Here is a 19,446-nt window from a genome sequence, read left to right as displayed (position 1 = left end):
CTTGTGAAAACATGTTTGGTATTATTTTTAGATCCAAAATTATACCATGAATCCAACCCTTCTATCTTGAGAAATAGACCCTTGAGAAACCAGGGTGTTTTGATTCTGATTGCATGAAAGTGCATCTGCTTATCTGGTGTCTCCTCCCTCTCTGGCTCCTTGGATTTCAGTCAGTAGGATTTTTAGTTACTGAGAATCTTGATGACCTGCACTTACCGATCGGTAATACTGTGCCTTTTGTACAGTCGCTTGCCTTTGTGTGGCCTCGGTAGTAATCCAGCGGCATATTTACCTCTGCCCTCACACTTGAGCCATAATCGTATTTCTCAAGTGACATTTTAGCCATGCCACTACCCACTTGAAAATTCTTGCAAAATGCTCTACACCTCAAACCCTTTAGAGCCTTCACTGAGGCAGCCTTTACTTAATACCTTCTTTTATTCTGTTATATTCCACTAGTGTATTCCCACCTCAGTGTGTTTTATTTGCATTTACTCTGTATTTGTAGTTCACTCCTAAATGAACCTATTTCTCTCTTTTTATACAGAACTTTTTAAATGAGGTGGTGCATAGAGGAGGGTATCTCCTCCCTGTCCAAATAATATTTATTTTTATTCCAGCATTCCAAAATTGCAGTAGTTCTAAACTCATATAAAGAGAGTGATTTTTATGACCCATGTATGTTTGCAGATTTAAGCTCCTTGAAGAGAAGTTCTGCATACATTGTGAGCAGGTATTGTATGAATCAGTTCATTATATTTTAACCTAGCTGACAAACCAGTTGTGGGAGCAGATGGCCCAAGTTTAATGGCAAGAGAAACAGGAATTATCCTTATATTTATTAATGCAAATAGTTCTTTGCAAGTTTAAACTGTTTGTTGTATGATTAGTGGTTAACCCCACACACACCCCTCCCAACTATCCATCTGTGTGCACTTGACTCTCCTAAGCCTCAGTTTCCCTTTCTGTAAAATGGGGATAAATGGTGTCTACCTCCTCAAGTTGTGGAGGCCTAAGTGAGATAATGCAGGTAAAGAACTTATCAAAGTGCCTGGCACACCCTAACCCTCAGTGTACTAGCTCTTATTGCTGTTGTGATGACTGTTTTTCTCTTCCATTTTACCTTGAGACCATAAGAAAAAGGAAACTCTGTTTTAACATATGGCAGATTTTTCAGATCTTTTGAGGCATAAATGTAGTTGACAAGTTTTCATGAATTTCTAGGTATAAAAGGTTTTTTTCATACGTTTTATGGAAATAACTTAGCATAGTTAGAAAGGCTTCTGCTTAATATGTTGAGGAGTTATATAAAGTCTGCAACCTGAGACCGTCCACACATGCACTGCGTAAGGTTATCCATGTATGTAGAGCATCCCTGCCCACAGGTGTGTTGTGAGCCTGTGCAGTGAATTTGCTTGACTTACTCAGATTCCCACTTACAGAGACATTACATCTGCGTGTTGCTATAAATATGGCTGTTGCAAATATATGTTGTTATTCTTAATGTCATCTGTATTTCATTCTCTAAAAGATTTCCAGGGCATATACCTCCTCTTGATTCTGATAGGTACTTTTGCAGGATGTTTTCACAATAAATTCAAAACATACTTCCAGAGAACCCATTTTCTCGCCTCTCATCGGGAAGTGTCCTTTATATTATTTTAAATACTTTGACTTAATATTTTTTGTTTTGGGTAAAGTATGGCTCATTTTAACTTTTTTCTTCCTTTTCTTATCTTCTGTCTTGCACCAACGCCAAACAATAACACAGGCTGTCAAGAGCCATAGTGTCTAATTATGAGGCAGTGTGGGTCAAAAACTAAACAATTTTCTGGGGGCAGAGTCCAGATTTAAATCCCAGCTCTACCACTGCCTCTTAGTGTGACTCTCAGGAAGCACTTCTTTCTGAGCCTCAGTTTCTTCATCTGTAAAAAGGGAGCAGTTGGTAAGAACTTAGGATACAAGTGCTTCTCGTATGCACGTAAAGGCTTAATGGTCGTTAATAAGTCATTATTTGTATCTCTACTCTTTGCAGGCAGCTCTTAATTTAAAAACATTAATTCTGGATTGCTTCTGTTACTGTAGCCCAGCTTGTCTTTTGGTTAAGTCCTGGAATTCCATTTGTGGTGTGCTGTCTTTCAGTCAGATCAATTTGTGTGTCCTGGGTCCTTCCTTGCCCAGCCTGATCTAGCATAAGTCAGCCAACTTTCCTTGTGATAGGAAGTCAGGTTAGATGCTTCCCAGACAGTTCGAGGTGAGCTTACACCTCCCCAGGATTATGTGCTCCACATACATCTCACAGAATTTCTTCATTTGAACCCAGGAGAGATTGTAGAAATAAATCCTTTAGTCTTCTTTAATCCCATCAATGATAACCAGGACAATTAGGTGCCTCCTTTGACCCAGATCCACCAAACTCCTTGCCCCCAGCCATGAGCCCCCTGTCTGTAAGCTACTCTAGGGCAGCTTTTCCCATCCTCAGCACTACTGACATTTTGGTCCAGATGGGCTAGATAGTTCTTGGTTGTGGGGGCTGTCCTGTGCATCGTAGGCTGTTTGGTAGTGTCCCTGGCCTTTTCCCACTAGATTTCAGTAGCACCCTCCTAGTTATGACAGATTCCAAATCTCTAGACATCCCCAGATATCCCTGATGGAGAGGGGGAATTAAAGTCACCCGCTGAGAGCTAGCAGACTAAGGCAAGTGCCAGATCATCTGTTGGGTTTGTACCTGTCAGCACAGGGCTCCAAATATAACATGCTGTCAGTAAACACATGCTCAGTAGGGACTCACCTGCCTACCTGATTCCCAGCAGTTGAGGAATGTTCTTTATTTACCAGCTGGCAGAAACAAAATAGGAGATATATTGGTCTAAGAGCCCAAAGTAGAAAACTAGTCACCACTTCCTGCAACTGGCCACTGGTAATTATGTCCTCTTTTATTTCTTTGCTGAAGATACCCTTTGCCCTGCTATTAAAACCACCCCACCCCGTTCCTACCAGCTCTCACTGTATCTTTACGCCTCTCTCTGGCTCCAGCTTCCATGTTCTTGTGTAACAATGGAGGTAAGTGAGTAAGCATTTTCTTCCTGAAAAATTCAGGCAAGGGGTAAAGAAGAGGTGCGAGTGGCAAGAGATGAATGTTCCGCTCTAGGCCTTTTGCCCTGGAGAAAACTGAAGGTATTAAGTATTCATTTCAACCTGGTTTTGGTACCTTTTCAGCTTATAGCCTGAAAGTTTGGGTTTACTAAGTTTTTTGCAATACTATTCTATAAGTCAAAGAGTAGTGTGGCTTAAAACACACGGGAGCAGGATACGTTCCAGTGAATATTTTCCTAATATTTTGTGCATTGTTCTGCATCTGGAAAACCACTAACCCAGACAGACGGAGGCTCCACCAGAATTTCCATTCCAGTGGACGTGTGCTCCCTCGAATGCCTTGGATTTGTTAAAAAACTTAAATGGTTCGAAAAAACAGATTTACGTATATATTCCCAGTTATTTTATTCAGTCAGTTTTGGCTAAAAGGTTTAGTGTTTTAGTTTTACAGCCAGAGAGCTGTGAGAACACAATGCAGTATTTCTCTTGATGAAGTGTTAGAGCTTGCTGGGACTCTCCTTTTTGATTATATATTTGTTATATCATTGCTGTTTTCTAGTGTGCTTTCTAAAAGTCTTGAAGACTTACTGTGAGAGTGTATTTCCTTCCTGAGGTGTGAACCTTTCTCTCAGTTTATCTGACTGGAAGTGGTGCTTTTGGAAAGGAAGAGCACTTCTCACTTTAAAAACATACCTCTACCAAACAGCATTGTAACAATTACAGTGGTTGTCTTCTGTCCTTCTGATAAAGCATCAGGAAGAGTCCTAATAGTCAAATAATGGCTTTTCTATAAAAAGAACTAGATACAAAATCAAGCAGAGAAAGGCAGTGACATTTAGAATCACATTAAGCAAGCTGTTCCAAGGAGTACAGGTGTTACATTACATATCAATGTGAAGAAGAAAACTCAATCAAGCTTGGTTTCTTAAAACACCATAGCAGTGTTGTCTGGCACCCTATCTTCTGATCAACATCTGCTTTGTCTTCAGGGTCTCGGATGTGTGTAGTTTGCACATGATAGCTCTGTGCTAATGTGATGCCTCAAGATACCCAAGGAAGTGCCTGGACATACACCAATTCTTTAAAGTTTTATTTTTTTACTCTCCATTTCAGATACGGTTTTGGAGAGGCAGGGAAGCCTAAATTTGGCATTGAACCTAATGCTGAACTTATATATGAAGTTACACTTAAGAACTTCGAAAAGGTGAGAAAATACCAACTTCTCTGAAATCATGGCAGATTTCTTTTCCATTCACTTCCTATAAGTTGGCGTCTGATAGTACCAGGTGGTGTAGATAGATGGTATTTGTGTGTGTGTGTTGTGTGTGTTATGCTTTTCATGACCAAGTGTCTCCTGTCGAGGTTGCTACCGCTGGAGTACAGGACAGCTGATACAGCACAGCTGATACACACCCAGGGAGCTCAGTGTTCTTGTTTTGTTCCTATGTGTCAGCCTTTTTTTTTTTTAACTTTTTTGGGTAGAATCCAAGACTTGTTCCCTTATTTGTTCTTAGACTTGTTCTTTTTGTACTTTTTTCTTGGGTTGAAGACAAAAAGGTTCACGTTCTGCCAAGCAGCTCCTTGGGGGAGTGGGGTGCAGTTTCCAGGGCTGAACGGATCGTACCCTTCACGGGAGTCGTGAAGAGGCCTTCACTGGGGCTGCAAGTTATTATCCAAAATGCAGGGCTCTGTAGGCCATCAGGCTCTGTGACAAGGGACACAAGGAATAAACCTGTTAACCTGAGGCCTTCTCTTTTCATACCTGCCCAAGTAGAAAAAAGAACATTTGCCTCGGGGTCCAGAAATGACACGCCTCTTTGAGCACAGTTCCCTCTCAGACCCACTCCGGGGCTCCCAGCAGCGGCTGCACTGGGCAGGCACAGAACACGTGCCTGTTCAGGTCTGCTGTCATGTCCAGCCCCTCCTCCCCCAGGGGCCTCGAGAGCTGCGTTTAGTGTATCTTTTTTATCCCCACAGTGCCAGCTTCACGTTCTGTACTTTAAGCTTTGGACTGGAAACGTGACTATTTCTTTTATTAGACTCAGAGAGGAAATCACGGTCCTGTAGGCCTCTCACTTTGGGCTAAGAAGGTCAGGGGAGGACTGCTTTGTGATCGTCCCCTAATGGTCATGTTCCTAATAATATGTTCCTCAAAACAAACATGCACTTGTCACGACCATCGCTTGTTGTCGGGTAATGTCATCTGAAGGCTCGCTAGCTCAGCACTGATCCTCCAAAGCTGCCTTCATAGCACAAAGTGGTTTTTATTTTTAAAGAGAGAAAATAACCCTTAGCATATGGTCATTTAGACCTCTGGCTTTCCTATTTCCATTTTAATAAAGTAACCCCTCATCACAGCCCAGTGGACCTTGCACACTCAGAAGCCTTCTCACTGGGACCCACAATGCACCTGCGCCTAGTCACGGCCCCCATGGGCAGCACTGCTTGGTGTATTTGAAGCTTTGTGAAGGTGTGTGTTGTTGTTGGAGGCAACATGATTTAGTTCTCTGACTTGTAATAATAGATTTACACTCCATAGAGCCTAAACACAATATAAAAAATGCAGAGGGCCCTTACTAAGTAGATTTTTAAATAATAGAGCTAAAGTGTTCGGAATCACATAGTGTTGCCAAAAAGACTAGTAACTCATTATCTTCTTTTAAGGCGGGGAGCACTGGTATGACGCCAGGAATATACCACTAATTGTCCTTTGAGTAGAGAATTTTACAGTTACACAGTTAAGCTTCCTAATTCTTCTGCAATATAGCACAGACACAGCCATTGTCACCTTCCCTAAAGGACCCCAGTGTTGTATTGACTGATCCAGACACTCATATTGAAAGTGCAGGTGTCCCTGATGGATGTCTGTAATGGTGGGGAGAAATGATACACATAATACAAATTAGCAGACGATCGTGAAATCATTTGTTTTCTTTGCATCACCTTCACCCTCCCAGTTATGTTTTCCTTGAGCTTCCCCAAGTATACATCTGCAGGTTGTTGCAGCTTGGAGGTTTTAATATATATGGTTGTTTTAGAGTGGCGAAACAGCTACATGTTCTGGAATTTTTTAATTGTGTATGAATATACAACTGTGACTTGACTATAAGAGTATTCCCATTTTAGAGTTGAAAAACTGAGGCTTGAGAGAAACAGCTTGCCTAAATTATAATAGCAGCTTAGTGGAGAAGTCTGCAGGAGGGAAATAAGGGACCCTGGCTCTCCCTGTGTGGCCTCACCTCATAATTCTAGAGATTCCCTCTAACAGTGCTCAACAGTTCTTGTTCCTCAGTGTTTGTGCCCACTCCTCCCTGCTGAGCAGCACGGGTCAAGCACCCTGTCATCATAGAAAGTGAGTTCTAGCCTGGTGCCCTGGCAAGGGCAGACAGTGTTAAAAGCCAGGGGCTTCTGAAGTATGGGTTGCCTTTAGGAAGAGCTATTGTTTGTTCTTACGGGCATCAGCTGGTGCATTTTCCATCTCTGTTCATCTAACCATTGTCACAAATTTATACGACAGGCCAAAGAATCCTGGGAAATGGATACCAAAGAAAAATTGGAACAGGCTGCCATTGTCAAAGAGAAGGGAACTGTGTACTTCAAGGTGTGTGAGTCTTTGTACAGTCCTTTCCATCTCAAAGAATTTAGTCAAGTATCAGTGAGTTGTGCTGATATACCTTGTTCTGAATTCTATGAATACCATTCTGGATAAGCATTAGCCTGAATTTTTACAGGTCTGTCATTTTTAGTATAAGAAATGGTGAGACAGAATGAATTAATGTGACAAAAAGAACACAAATGCCTCTTTTACACATTCTGCTCTAGACTGTAACCCTCACAAAGGCAGACCAGGTCTGCTCGCCCACCCACCACTGTGTCACTCAAGGCCTAGAGCAGCTCGCTTGGTACATGGTGGGCACTCAACATGTGTTTGTGGAATGAAACAAAGAATGAATAGAATAATTGTTAGCAAGTAATAGAACTCAAAGGGGTAAGTTTCACATCATTTTCTTTTCCACTGTCTTGGGGATAAAAAGAGATCACGCACAGACTTTAAAAGGAACTGACAGGAGGAGTGTGTTAATTTCGTCTAATGGCCAAGATGATCCCTCCCACACTTGATTTTGTGAGGAATCCTCAGAAATTCCTTAATGATACTTGTCATTTCTTGATTATTGCAAACCCTTTCTTACAATCTAGGAATTTATCTCCTCACTTAGATTTTAAACTCTCAGATAAAGAAAAAAAGAGAACAGCACTTTGATTCTAATCAGAACGCTCCAGCCATTGCTTCCCCAACCCCAAATATGTAACTTTTCTGTATGGAGCAGAAAGGGCTTAGTGCAGGAGAGTGTGAGAGAAAGAATGGGAGTTTTGTCAAGGTTTCTTTTTTTAACTTGCGACTGCAATCCATGAACAAGAGAAAAATTAGATGATGTTTTTAATAGTCTAAAGCAGATGCATCAGTGTACGTCAGCACATCTTTATGGAGAAGCTTCTGTAAGACCCGTCCTTGGGGTAACATGCTTGTCTAGAGGGAGAGGAGGCAGCGTTAACCCACAGAAAACAGCGAGAGAATTACATAAGACCGTCACCAACACAGAATTACACAGCCAGAGGGCCACATGTATGGTCATTGTTTTCTAAACTGAGAGGAGCCCCATTATTGGGTCATGAAATCAATTTAGTGGAAGTGTATTGCATTATGTAGTAAGGATAAATTTTGTTTCATAAAACTTGTTCCGTTGTGTGTGAGTGGGTACTGGATCATGATTGAAAACATTTCTTATTCTGGGTACAGATAATATATAATTATTTATAAATGTTTACTATATGTACTAAAATAACGTATAGGTCACCAGAAAGCACTGGGGTATGGTGGAATGAGCTCTGTATTGGGAAAACTGGGCTTTGTGGCTCCAAATGATTTAAAGTCATTTAAGGTCCAAAGAAGTTATTTTTTCATGTGAAAAGTGAGGGAATTAAATTAGATGATCCCCAAGTTTTCTTTCCAGCCCTAAACTTCTATGCATTTCTAAGTTCTCAAGAACAAGTTTGATTTTTCTTAATTTCTAATTGAGGTACTGGCTACTTCTTTAACTATTCAGATAAGATCCAAAGACTCAAATACATAATACACTACGAATAAAAAAATTTTCTGTACTTAAGACCATAGGTCTTAAACTGTGTTTCCTACCTACTTGCGAGTCCATAAAAGTCTTCAAGTGTATTTTTTATATTTCCCAAAACTTCTAAATAGAATATTAACATGGGGGGAGGTGAGGCTTTTGGCATTTGACTAGAATTATATCAACTCAGTGTAATAAACAGCTTAGCTATTCAGAAGCTCTAATTGGTTGCTGCTGATGACTCAGAACTTTGGGTAACAGTATTGATAATGAATGCTGCAGAGCCACGTGTCATATAGCTGTACCCACAGTATATACAGAGAGATGGCCAGAATTTGATCAGCAGCAGAAAGCAGTGCTCGAGTATCTACACAATTACTTGACTGTGCTGCTTCTTAGCATCACACTGGTGCAATAGTGATTTGTGTATTTCATAATATTATGAACCCTCTTAAAATTACTGATCTTTGGATAAAATCTGGATCAGCAGTCACACATATGGAACATATTATTTTTAACATGCAATTTGATAGACAAAAATCTTTCAAAACATTAGTCTATTGGGGGAAAATTAATGAAAGGTTCAAAACCGCTGACCTAAGACTTTTCTCCCAGAATGTCTCTGAACATTTTGTACTACTCAAAACATCCCTGGAGGCACCTTCATAATTATAGGTAAAAGATCCCAGCAGTGATCCTAGTTTTAACCGTAAGACTTTAAAAATGGGTGGTAGATAAGTTCCTGCACACCTTCCCTTTACAAACTTCAGGGCAAGTTTCAATCTGCCACACTGCCTTTCAGGGCCTCATCCTTCCAGGGTGTTTGACTTGGCACGTGCGTTGTGCATATGCACAGGGGCCAGATGTGTAGGGGAGAGCAGAGATGGTGTGAAGTGTAGGTTTGTATTTCACCCCATTCGTACAATGAAATGGAGCTCTATTTTCATTGACCTGTTGCTTTGGTTTACCTCTAAATGGGTAAATCTCTCCCCTTAGTAGGGCAGAATTGTAATAAGCTTTTTACTGGGAATGATTCTGGTGTTCAGACTGTAAACTATCAACCTCTGAACACTAAAGAGAAGAAAGGTAGGAGAGGACTCTCTTCATTTGGCTCTGAAAATAATTATTTAGCACATTTAACACCGTGATGTTATGCCAGGCATTGTGCAAGTCAGTTAAATAGACATGATTTTTGCCCTCATAACTGACAGCATGTGCAGGACAACAGCATTACCTACTTTTCTGACTTGGAGGCAGAGGTAAGGCAGCTGCGGACACTGCAGTGATACGGGGTTCTTGCGCCCTCTTGTGCTCCTTGGCGGGAAAAAAAAGCATTTCTAAAGCAAGCTAGTTAAGGATCATCCTTCAACCATGGAACCCTTTGCAGACAAACCAGGCTTTGATATATTTTGACCACCCTTGCTGAACCAAGAAACCAGTGTTATTGATTAGAAACAAGTCATCTTTGACTCTACGTTTTTAGGTTAAAAAAAAAACTCAAAACCTGCCTCTCTTTCTCTTTCTTCATTGTTTTAGAACAAGATTTCTCAGCCTCAGCACAGTTGATATTTGGGGCTGTGTAGCTCTGTTTTGGCGGGAAGTTGTCCTGTGCGTTATAGGACATCTAGCAGCATCCCTGGCCCCTACCCACTAGGTGCATGCCCTCCACTTGTGACAACTAAAGCACATCTCTAAACATTGCCAAGTGTCCCCTGGGGCAAAAGCACCCTAGTGGAGAACTCTTTAGTACATCAGAAGCAGAAATACTACAAAGACCTTTGCTCATTAGAAGTTGAGATATAAGTCACATTATATATGAAATTGCTTTTAAGAAATTAAAGTGCTCAATGCGTGTGAAGGAACATTTATGTATATTATGAAGTCTATTCTGGTTTGTTGTTGTTTTGAGAAACCATAGCCTTCTACTATTCTGAAAGTCAGAACCAACTGAAGTGGTAGGATCTGGGTTTTTCTCCTCCCTGGCTCTTTTCTTTCCCTAGGACAGTATACTTGATAAAGATGGTGGAGGAGAAGAGAGGGGAAGCAGCAGCTAGGCAAACAGGGAAGGTGCCTGTCCTTCTCACCTAGCCTAAATGAAATGACACTTTTCATTTCCATTCATATCTCCATTTTGCTCCCAATGACTGAAAAACTTTTGATTCCACAGTTATATTCCTTTGACCTTACTATTTACTCAGCAGATCTTCATTAAGGGCCTCCTTGTGCTAAACCCTCGATATTCCGAAAGGGATAGGATATGCTTCCTGTCCTCAATGAGCTCACACTCCAGCGGGAGAAAAGATGGTGACAGAAAATGCCAATCCTGGTGCTGGTGAGGACCCTATTCTTGAGTGGTGGGCCTAAGGCTGCAGCAAAACCTAAGTGCAGACAGCCCTGACTTACGATGATTCAACTTACAATCTTTGCACTTTTCAGTGATGCAAAAGCTCTCCACATTCAGTAGAAACCGTGCTTGGAATTGGGGGTTTTTGACTTTACCCAGCTAGCGATACACAGTACGACCCCCTCCCGCAGTTCCTATCAGCCCCACGGTCAGAAGGGCAAACCACCGGTGTAGCCATTCTGCTTCTGTCAGGATAGTATTCAATAAACTATGTGAGACATTAAACACTTTGTTATCAAATAGGCTTCATGTTAGATGATTTTGCCCAACTGTAGGCTAAGGTAAGTGTTCTGAGCACCTTTAAAGTAGGCCTGGCTGTTCAGTAGATCAAGTGTATCAGGTGCATTTTTGACTTACCGTGGGTTTATTGGGAGGTGACCCCTTGTAACTTGAGGAAGATCTGTACATTCTGACCCAGGCCCTCTACCTGGAACTGGTCTACCCCGTCCTCATCACCAAAAATCAGTGTTGGGGCTTCCTTTCTCCAGGTGGAACACATTTTTATACCAACCACTTGAAGTCCTGTAAAACTGGAACATTCTCATAGACCTGCTCTGTGATCTTCCTCCCCTTACTCACTGGGTGAGGCCTGCAGTGTGTGTGGGGAGACTGAGAAGTGTACGCACTTTGACTGGTAAATCCTAGTGACATGATCTTAACCCTGTTTGTCGGTCAGACATTGGGTTTAATGCCCATGAGGTGTGGCTGCAATTCTGTCATCTGGCGGGATGTGTCATGTTTTCAAGCTTATAATCACCTCCTGTAGAAGAGATCCCTCCCCTGTACTCCGTCTTACCTGCTCTTACTCCTTTCATTCATCCTAAAATGGCAATAAACATTGTCTCAGCCCTGGTATTTCCTGTATAGACCATATATATAATTCATGTTAATTAATTATACAGTTGTTAGAATTCTAATCAGGTAAGAGAGCAAAAATGCAACTAAGAGAAAGGTTTTTCTCGTGTAGTTAGCTGACACTTACGTGATTCATGTTTTAGTTACTTACGTCACTGCTGCTATTCACCTCTGTCTTCCCATGGTCTATAGATGAGAGGTCAGCAGACCACGGTCTGTTTTTGTAGACAGTAAGGTTCTACTGGGACGCAGCCACACCCATTTATTTATATATTGTCTGGAGCTGCTTCTGTACCACCAAGGACAGAGTTGCAACAGAGACTAGCCTGCAAAGCCTGAAATATTTACTATCTGCACCTTCATAGGAGAAGGTTGCCAGCCCTTAGATAACTTAAGATTTGCTGGGCTGGGGACTGGCACTTATCAGAATATAGTTACCTATCGTGCCGAGCTAATGGTCAGAAGAAGAGGGAAAAGTAAACTAGTGACACAGTCTACAACTACTCACCAGCCTTTTGAAAGTGATAATAAATACTAGCACCAAAGACTGTAACCCAGAAGCCTTGATACCCACCTGCTGAGAGAAATGCCCCCTGGATAGGGTGAGATGGTGGACTCTGGAGACCAGCGTTACAGTGCCTGGTCCTAAACCAGCTCCGGGGTCGTGGGGACTTGGGAAAAGTGCCTGGATAGCCACCTCCTGGAAACAGGAAGAAATGATCAAATGGCTTGGTTAGAATGGGGGGGGGGGGTCCTTTTGCGGATTTGGCTTTCTTGGGGGGGGGGGGGCTGAGCTTGCACTACTTTTGTACCCCTCCCACTCCCACCCCCAGAGCCTGTCCAGCAAGTAATCACTAGCTTTTCTCTCTCAGGGAGGCAAGTACATGCAGGCGGTGATTCAGTATGGGAAGATAGTGTCCTGGTTAGAGATGGAATATGGCTTATCGGAGAAGGAATCTAAAGCCTCTGAATCGTTTCTGCTCGCTGCCTTCCTGAACCTGGCCATGTGCTACCTGAAGCTCAGAGAGTACACCAAAGCCGTCGAGTGCTGTGACAAGGTGAAGTGTCTGCCTGTGAGATGACTTAAGCTCCTCCAGATCTTTTTCTCCTTCCTCATACTGAGTCTTCCTCTGCTGCCTTTCATCCAGGGGCTGGGTTTTCCACATTGCTTAGTTTTGTTTGTTTGGGGTTATTTGTTTCTCAGGATGAATTGAGAAGCGCAGAAGCATTTTTTATTATAGTCATAATTTCCTGATGCTTAGACTATTTATAATAATACATTATGAACAAAGATTTAGATAAAATTAAGCAGGTTTTATCCATGACCTTAAGTCTGTGACATTTGGTATCACATTAGACATAGAACTCTTCAGATTCAGTTTAATAAGAACAGACTGTGACTGCTCCTACAGGGATATGCAAGTCATTTTTTTCAAGTAGTTTTGTTTTTTTTTTTTTTTTCCTTTTTGAAATGGGGGAGATAGTTAGGTTTGTATTTACTTATTTAATGGAGGTACTGGGGATTGAACCCAGGACCTTGGCAAGTCACTTTTTATCGTATTTATTCACTCAGAAAACACATAACTTGAAAGAGCCACAGAGCACCAGCAGCCCTCTCCCTTATTACGTGTGCATTGTTAACGCTGTTACGGAGCACCTAAGTACCAGAGGCCAGTGACAGTAGTGATGTATGACTGTGCTATTTTATATACTAGCTAATGCTGTTATGTCAGAGACTTGGACTGAGTAAACAGTGTATATTTTCTTATGGATAAAAGCTAATAATTGGATATATCTTAAAGACAGACAAAGGGATAAAAAAAAACCCAATTATTTCATACATTCTTTGTAAGATTTTTTTTTTTTGGAGGGGGTAAGTAATTAGATTTATTTACTTACTTATTTTAACAAAAGTACTGGGGATTGAACCCAGGACCTTGTGCATGCTAACATGCACTCTAACACTGAGCTATCCCCTCCCCGCTGTAAGATTATTTTTGAGTTTTAAGACTTCAAGTTTTGTGGATCAGTGTTCCCTATCATGTTATGCTAAATTTTGCCTGAGAAGACAGTGTTATTATTAATTACATTTTAACTTTGTTCTTGTTCAAATTTGACATTACAGAAACATGCAAGAAAGTGAGCCCATTTATAAAATTCCCATTGACCCTCTCCCAAGACCACAGTCATTCATTTCCTATATATTCCTTTTGGGGAGGGAGGGTATAGCTCAAGCAGCATAGTGCATGCTTAGCATGCACAAGGTCCTGGGTTCAATCCCCAGTACCTCCTCCAAATATAAATAAATATACCCAATTACCTCCCCCTCATAAAAAAAGAGAAAAAAAATCATTAAAAAAATATTCCTTTTGTTTTTTCCATATAAGAGTAACATGTATGAATTTTTTTAATGAGGATATATAGATTTATAAAATAAGGACATCTTTCCCCATATTACCAGTTCATCATCTAATTCATTTTTTTAAAGTCAATATAGTATCCGTTGTATGGATCTATCATAGTTTAACCAATCCCTTTTGGTAGATTTCCAGGTTTTGATATTACAAATTATATATATAGTGTCTCTTTGAATATGTGTGGGATTGTTTCTATAGGATAGATTCCTGGAAGTGCAAATATTGGGTCAAAGATGTTATTTTAATATATTTAAATTTTAATACTTTATACATTATTGAATATTGTCAGTGGTTTTCATTCTCAATATTGTTAGCAACAAAAAATTCTTATTTTTATTTCTTGGTTACTAATGAAGTTGCACATCTTTTCATTACTTATTGGCCATTTGTATTTCATCTTTGAATTGCCTGTTCATATCCTTCAACCAAATTATTGTGTTCTATTGATTGAGGTAGTCTGCACATTAACTTTTTGCCTGACAGTAGGGACTCTGTTCTCACTTGTCTTTGATGATGGTAGCTTTTTCTGAAAAGAAAGTTTTAATATTTACCTAGTAAAATCTATTTCTTTCTAGATAGAAAGGTCTTCCTCACCCTGACAGTATAAAAAATAACCCTGTTCGATACTTACAAAACCTACTCCATCAAGGTTTGCTTAAAAAGAAAAAAACCCTATTACAATTTTATGGGAGTTTTTTTGACATGTAAATATAGTTGGTCTAGAATTTATTTTTGCGTTTATATGACATAAGGTAAGAATTCAACTAATTTTCTACATGGATAGTCACTGCCTCAGCCCCATTTATTCCAAAGTTAATACTTTCTCTATATGATTTACATTACCATCTTTGTGATTATTAAATCTTTTTGCACACATACACATGAATCTATTTCTGAATGCTGTTTTGTTCCACGGACCCATTTGTCCATGGACTACTAACCAAATTTTTAATTTCAGTAGTTTAATAGTATATCTTTTTCTCCAGAAATTTCTCAGCCATTCTTAGGCATTTACTTCTTCCATTGAACTTTAAAATGAACTTCTCAAAAGCCCCCCTTCCCAAGTCTCCTTGGGATCTTTACTTTCTGTATTTAATGAATTTTCTATAATTTGTAAATTTTGATCAGTAGTATATAATTACCTTGAGCCCAGTCTTTTCAATACGCCTTTTCCAATTCCCTTGGCCAGAGACCTTTTTCTCTTCAAATGCCCACAGGGTACATGCATCCTTTCTAAAACGTAGTCCGTCTGTCCCTAGGCCCTTGGACTGGACAGTGCCAATGAGAAGGGCTTGTACAGGAGGGGCGAAGCCCAGCTGCTCATGAACGAGTTTGAGTCAGCCAAGGGCGACTTTGAGAAAGTGTTGGAAGTAAACCCCCAAAATAAGGCCGCAAGACTGCAGATCTCCATGTGCCAGAAAAAAGCCAAGGAGCACAATGAGCGGGACCGCAGGATATATGCCAACATGTTCAAGAAGTTTGCAGAGCAAGATGCAAAGGTATGTGCACAGCCCCCCGCCTTCAGGAGGACCAAGACCTGACCTTGCGCCTTTGACTTTTGTTCTGAGAGGGTGAAGCACAGGACACAGGTGCAGGTAGACAACTCGCGAGCACCAAGGATAGGGGAAGTGATTTCGGATCTGATTGAGGCTGGTTTGGATCCAGGAGTAGAGTAAGGCTGTTCCACCATACTCTACTTACCACAGGCACATAGGTGTGAGGCCCTGGCATGTCCATGCAAGGGATGAGGGAAGTCAGTTCCCTAGAAATGTCCTAAAACTTTTACTGTTTTTTTAAAAAATCAAGTACATCAGGGTTTTTTCCCTCCAGATAATACCTGCTTTTGAGACTTCAGATTTCCCAGGAAATGGATTGATGGGGAAGCCCAGCTATTTTGCCTTTACTTTGAGGTTCGGGAGCCAACTTGGCAAACGTGATGGGAGAAGTCCACCTCCCTACATCAACGCTATATTCTGGTCCCTCACTCCCCCTCCACTCAGAACCCCTGGTGACCCCTGTGGCAAGCTAGTCATTTTAACCCAAGAACAGCGAAAGCTCCCTCTCAGCTATTGGCAGCAGAGCCATGACTTACCCAGCCGGGCCACCTGAATAAAGCCCTGTAACGTCCTCTTATTTCATACCTGACAGTCTAGAGGAGCTAAGAAGTAATTGGACACTTTCTTTTTTCTCTAACCCTCTTGATTTATTTCTTCCTCAGGAAGAGGCCAGTAAAGCAATGGGCAAGAAGAATTCAGAAGGGGTCACCGATGAAAAAGAAACAGAAAGTCAATCAATGGAAGAAGAGAAAGCTGAGGGCCACGTATGACATCACGCCAGGGAGGGACGAGTCCTTGTGAACTCGGCCCCTCCTCCATGGGCATGCCCCCAACTCAGGACTAAACAGTGTTTAATGTAAAGTTTGTTATAGTCTATGTGATTCTGGAAGCAAACGGCAAAACCAGTAGCTTCCCAAAAACCACCACCCTGCTGCTGCCCAGAGCTCTCCGTGAGGGGGTGGCATGGGACCACTCCAGGTGGAACAAAGCGGTGGCTGTTGGTGTGGAGAGATTGAGCCAACAGCCTAGTCCAGCTCATTTCAGTTATGTCAACTTGCAATATCCAGTTCAGGGTCCCTTGAGATAATTCTAACAATTGGGGGCTGTCTGTCAGGTTTTCCATTTGATTGAACTTTAATACACTGCAGAAACCTACCAATAAATGCTTAATGAGTTTCTCCTTTCCTACAATTGGGCAGGGGAGAGGAGGGGGAGGTTTTGGTTTTCAGTGACTCAAATGCTCCAAATGCAAGCTGTTGCATTTCTAACCAACAGAACCCACAGTAGAGGGGCCAGGTATCCCCTCAGGTCCACAGCAGCGTCACAAACTTGAAAGCCAGAACCTCAGAGGCCACTCACTTGCTGACTTAGCTGCCTCCCAAACGCCCCCTTGTTAAGCAGCCTGCCTGTGAGCGTGGGCTCCTGCCCAGGCTGTCTCCGGAGGGGGCATTCTGTCATTCCTAAAACACGCTTCAGTGATAGTGAGCAGAGAGGGTTTCTGGATTAGCTTTCCCTGTTTTGGATGAAGTTCTGAGATGCTGAAATGTGAAGAAAACAATCAGAATTGTGCTTTTTCCCTTCCCTCCTGTCCCTTCCAGGAAGTTATGTTGAGTCCAGTTTGCCTGCTCACATTGCTACGGCTCAGTTTCTTCCTTCTGTTCTGATCCCCAAATTATTAAGAATTTGAGACTTGTTCTTGTCATACCTTTGACCTGGAGTGAATTTATTTACATATCTGCCTAGGATCCATGCAGCTTTTTTTGTTGTCGTTTTTAAATTGCTGTGTCATAAACATATGTATACTGATGTATGAAAGTTTATTTACACTCCTCTATCATGCAAAAAATTGACTTTTTACTACTAAGTAACTTAATTTTTAAAAACAAATCTGAGGTTGAAAAAGAACTCAATGCCCTTAAGGATTTTCTTTCAAGTCCGACATGCGGTAGCTTGCTTTCCCTGTGCTGATAGCTGCTCTGTTCTGGTGTGAGTTGTGAAAGAGAGGTAAGAACAGCTTCCCATGCAGGTACATCTAGCCTAAAATCTCCAGTACTTGGGCATTGAACTAGGGCAAATCTTAAATATGTACGTGTAGCTGAATTTTAGTCCTTACGGGTAAGCAAGATTAAGCCTGGCTTTCTAGTCCCACAGCCTGAGAAGTAAGAAACACTCACGGGAATGCATCTGGCAACCCGAGAAAACATTTGCTTCAACCTGGAACATCTCACTTTCTTAAATCCTAAAGAACACTGGCAGTTATATTTTAGGTTAGTTTTTATTTTTATGGTGGTTTTAACAAAACATTTTCATCATTAGGTTAAGACCATGTTAAAAACCTAAAAATATAGTCATTTCCTTTTATATCAGTTTCTGTCTCCATGGAACAAATGGAATTGTGAGTTTCTCCTTTAACTAAAATCCTTTTAATTTCTCATTTACATGTTTCTCTTTTCTCATAAGATACTTCTTTAAAAAGCCCCCAATCTCACCTAGGGAATATGAAGAGCAGAAGCTGATTTTTGCTTATTTGCTTAACTGTGTAGTATTTGTAGCTCTGTTGACTAGAGCATGACTCCAACAAGGCCAAGATTGAAATTAGATCCAGAAGGCCAGTTAGCTCTTCGCAGGTAACAAAAAATTCTAAAACTTAGATTATCTTAGCCCATTGTCTCCCAAGTGTGTGTTACGGGTCATGGAAATAGGCAGGAAAAAATGTGGGGAGGAGGGGCGGAAAGGGTGGGCAAGTGGTTCTGAGCAAAAGATTATGAAGTGTCCATCACCTCTCAAGAAAAAGAAACTTCACACACATTCTTGTATCAAATTCAGTCATTTTCAACAGTTTTGTCTAGAAATCAACAAATGTCTTTGAACCAGCTCTCAGATTGCATTTGGAGTGGTGAGGCAGCATATAATGAATTAAAAACATAAATTGCTTTTTAAAAAAAATTATCCAGATGCACTTTTTTTGGTGTTCTTAAATAAATTCAGAAAAACAAATGATTTCCCATTGTACTTGGTTTTGCTTAAATAGTCTTCAAGAAAGGTTGTTTTGGTTGGAAAACTATGGTGGGAGCCGAGTTGAAGAAATGAGATATCAGAAAATTGTCATGAGACAGTACTGTTCAGCTCCTGGCTCTGATGCACAACCTGAAGTCAACACTGGGCTAAAGGCAGTGGAATCATGCATCTTTGTTCAAATGAACCAAAAAAGTCAGAGAAACGAGAATTTTGTTTTTTCATTAATCAGTGGACCCTTCACCATTTTAACTGACTGTAAGGTAGGTTCATTTTGGGAAATCTATTTAATTCTGCTCTTTAATAAATATGTAAAGTGGAAGTAAGCATATGTCAGGTGATGTTCTGTGTTAAACATGTATTTCCCCTTATGTAGCATATAGGAGATGATACTACATACACTGAATCCTGTGCAGAAAAAAGGGGGTGTGGGGCTGGGCTGGGGGCACACCTGTCTCCAGTTGTACCACTGAGGTCTACAGACAGGTCAACACAGACTCCAGGCATCTTTTATTCCCTCTGAATTCCTTGCTTCATCTCTGGATTTTAATTATACTCCTCTCCTTTTGCTGCTAAATTATTTGGTAATGGAATAATTCCCTTTATTTGCATGTTTTTCCTAAATGAATAGTGATTAACTAGGGATCTTGAAGGTGAACAGAGTTTCCTGGCTATAAATTTGTGGTTTTTAGCATGGTGCATTAGAATGTATCCAGGAAACTGTCACCAACACTGGTGACAAAATGCATTGAATTTGAGCTGATTTCATCAAAATCCCAAAACTCAGAATTCCCCAGCCTAGCTGTATGTCATTTCCATCAACTGGCTACTTACGTGTTTGAATAGCAATGACTGACAAGAGTGTACATAAGAGGAATCCTCGGTGCTTCCTTTCAGATTTTTCTGTCCTATGTGTCTGACATTTCTTTCGGAGGTAGAGGAAAGCTATAGAGAAGGCACAATAATTTTGACCCTGC

The 19,446-nt window shown here is 41.0% G+C and overlaps 1 protein-coding gene and 1 long non-coding RNA gene across 6 annotated transcripts in view; one reads left to right on the top strand and one right to left on the bottom strand.

Annotated features, from left to right (window-relative positions):
• Positions 1-18,454, top strand: part of FKBP5 (FKBP prolyl isomerase 5) — a 93,347-nt gene extending 74,893 nt beyond the window's left edge. For 4 of the 5 annotated variants that reach the window (XM_032462907.1, XM_032462908.1, XM_032462906.1 and 1 more), the window contains 5 exons: positions 4,210-4,300; positions 6,614-6,697; positions 12,354-12,539; positions 15,158-15,397; positions 16,117-18,454. In XM_032462907.1, coding sequence (XP_032318798.1) covers positions 4,210-4,300; positions 6,614-6,697; positions 12,354-12,539; positions 15,158-15,397; positions 16,117-16,224 — 709 coding nt within the window. In that variant the 3' untranslated portion in view covers positions 16,225-18,454. The remainder of the gene's footprint in view (positions 1-4,209; positions 4,301-6,613; positions 6,698-12,353; positions 12,540-15,157; positions 15,398-16,116) is intronic. The other variant, XM_032462910.1, reaches the window with a different exon arrangement.
• Positions 3,477-12,192, bottom strand: LOC106729087. Its single transcript, XR_004313542.1, has 2 exons — positions 12,056-12,192; positions 3,477-4,801 (listed from the first exon to the last, which is right to left on the bottom strand). It is a non-coding gene; the product is annotated as an uncharacterized LOC106729087 (long non-coding RNA).
• Positions 18,455-19,446: the final 992 nt, after the last annotated feature.

Source organism: Camelus ferus, chromosome 20, assembly GCF_009834535.1.
Source record: "Camelus ferus isolate YT-003-E chromosome 20, BCGSAC_Cfer_1.0, whole genome shotgun sequence".
Classification (NCBI taxonomy): domain Eukaryota; kingdom Metazoa; phylum Chordata; class Mammalia; order Artiodactyla; family Camelidae; genus Camelus; species Camelus ferus.
This window is presented reverse-complemented; position numbering and strand designations above follow the sequence as displayed.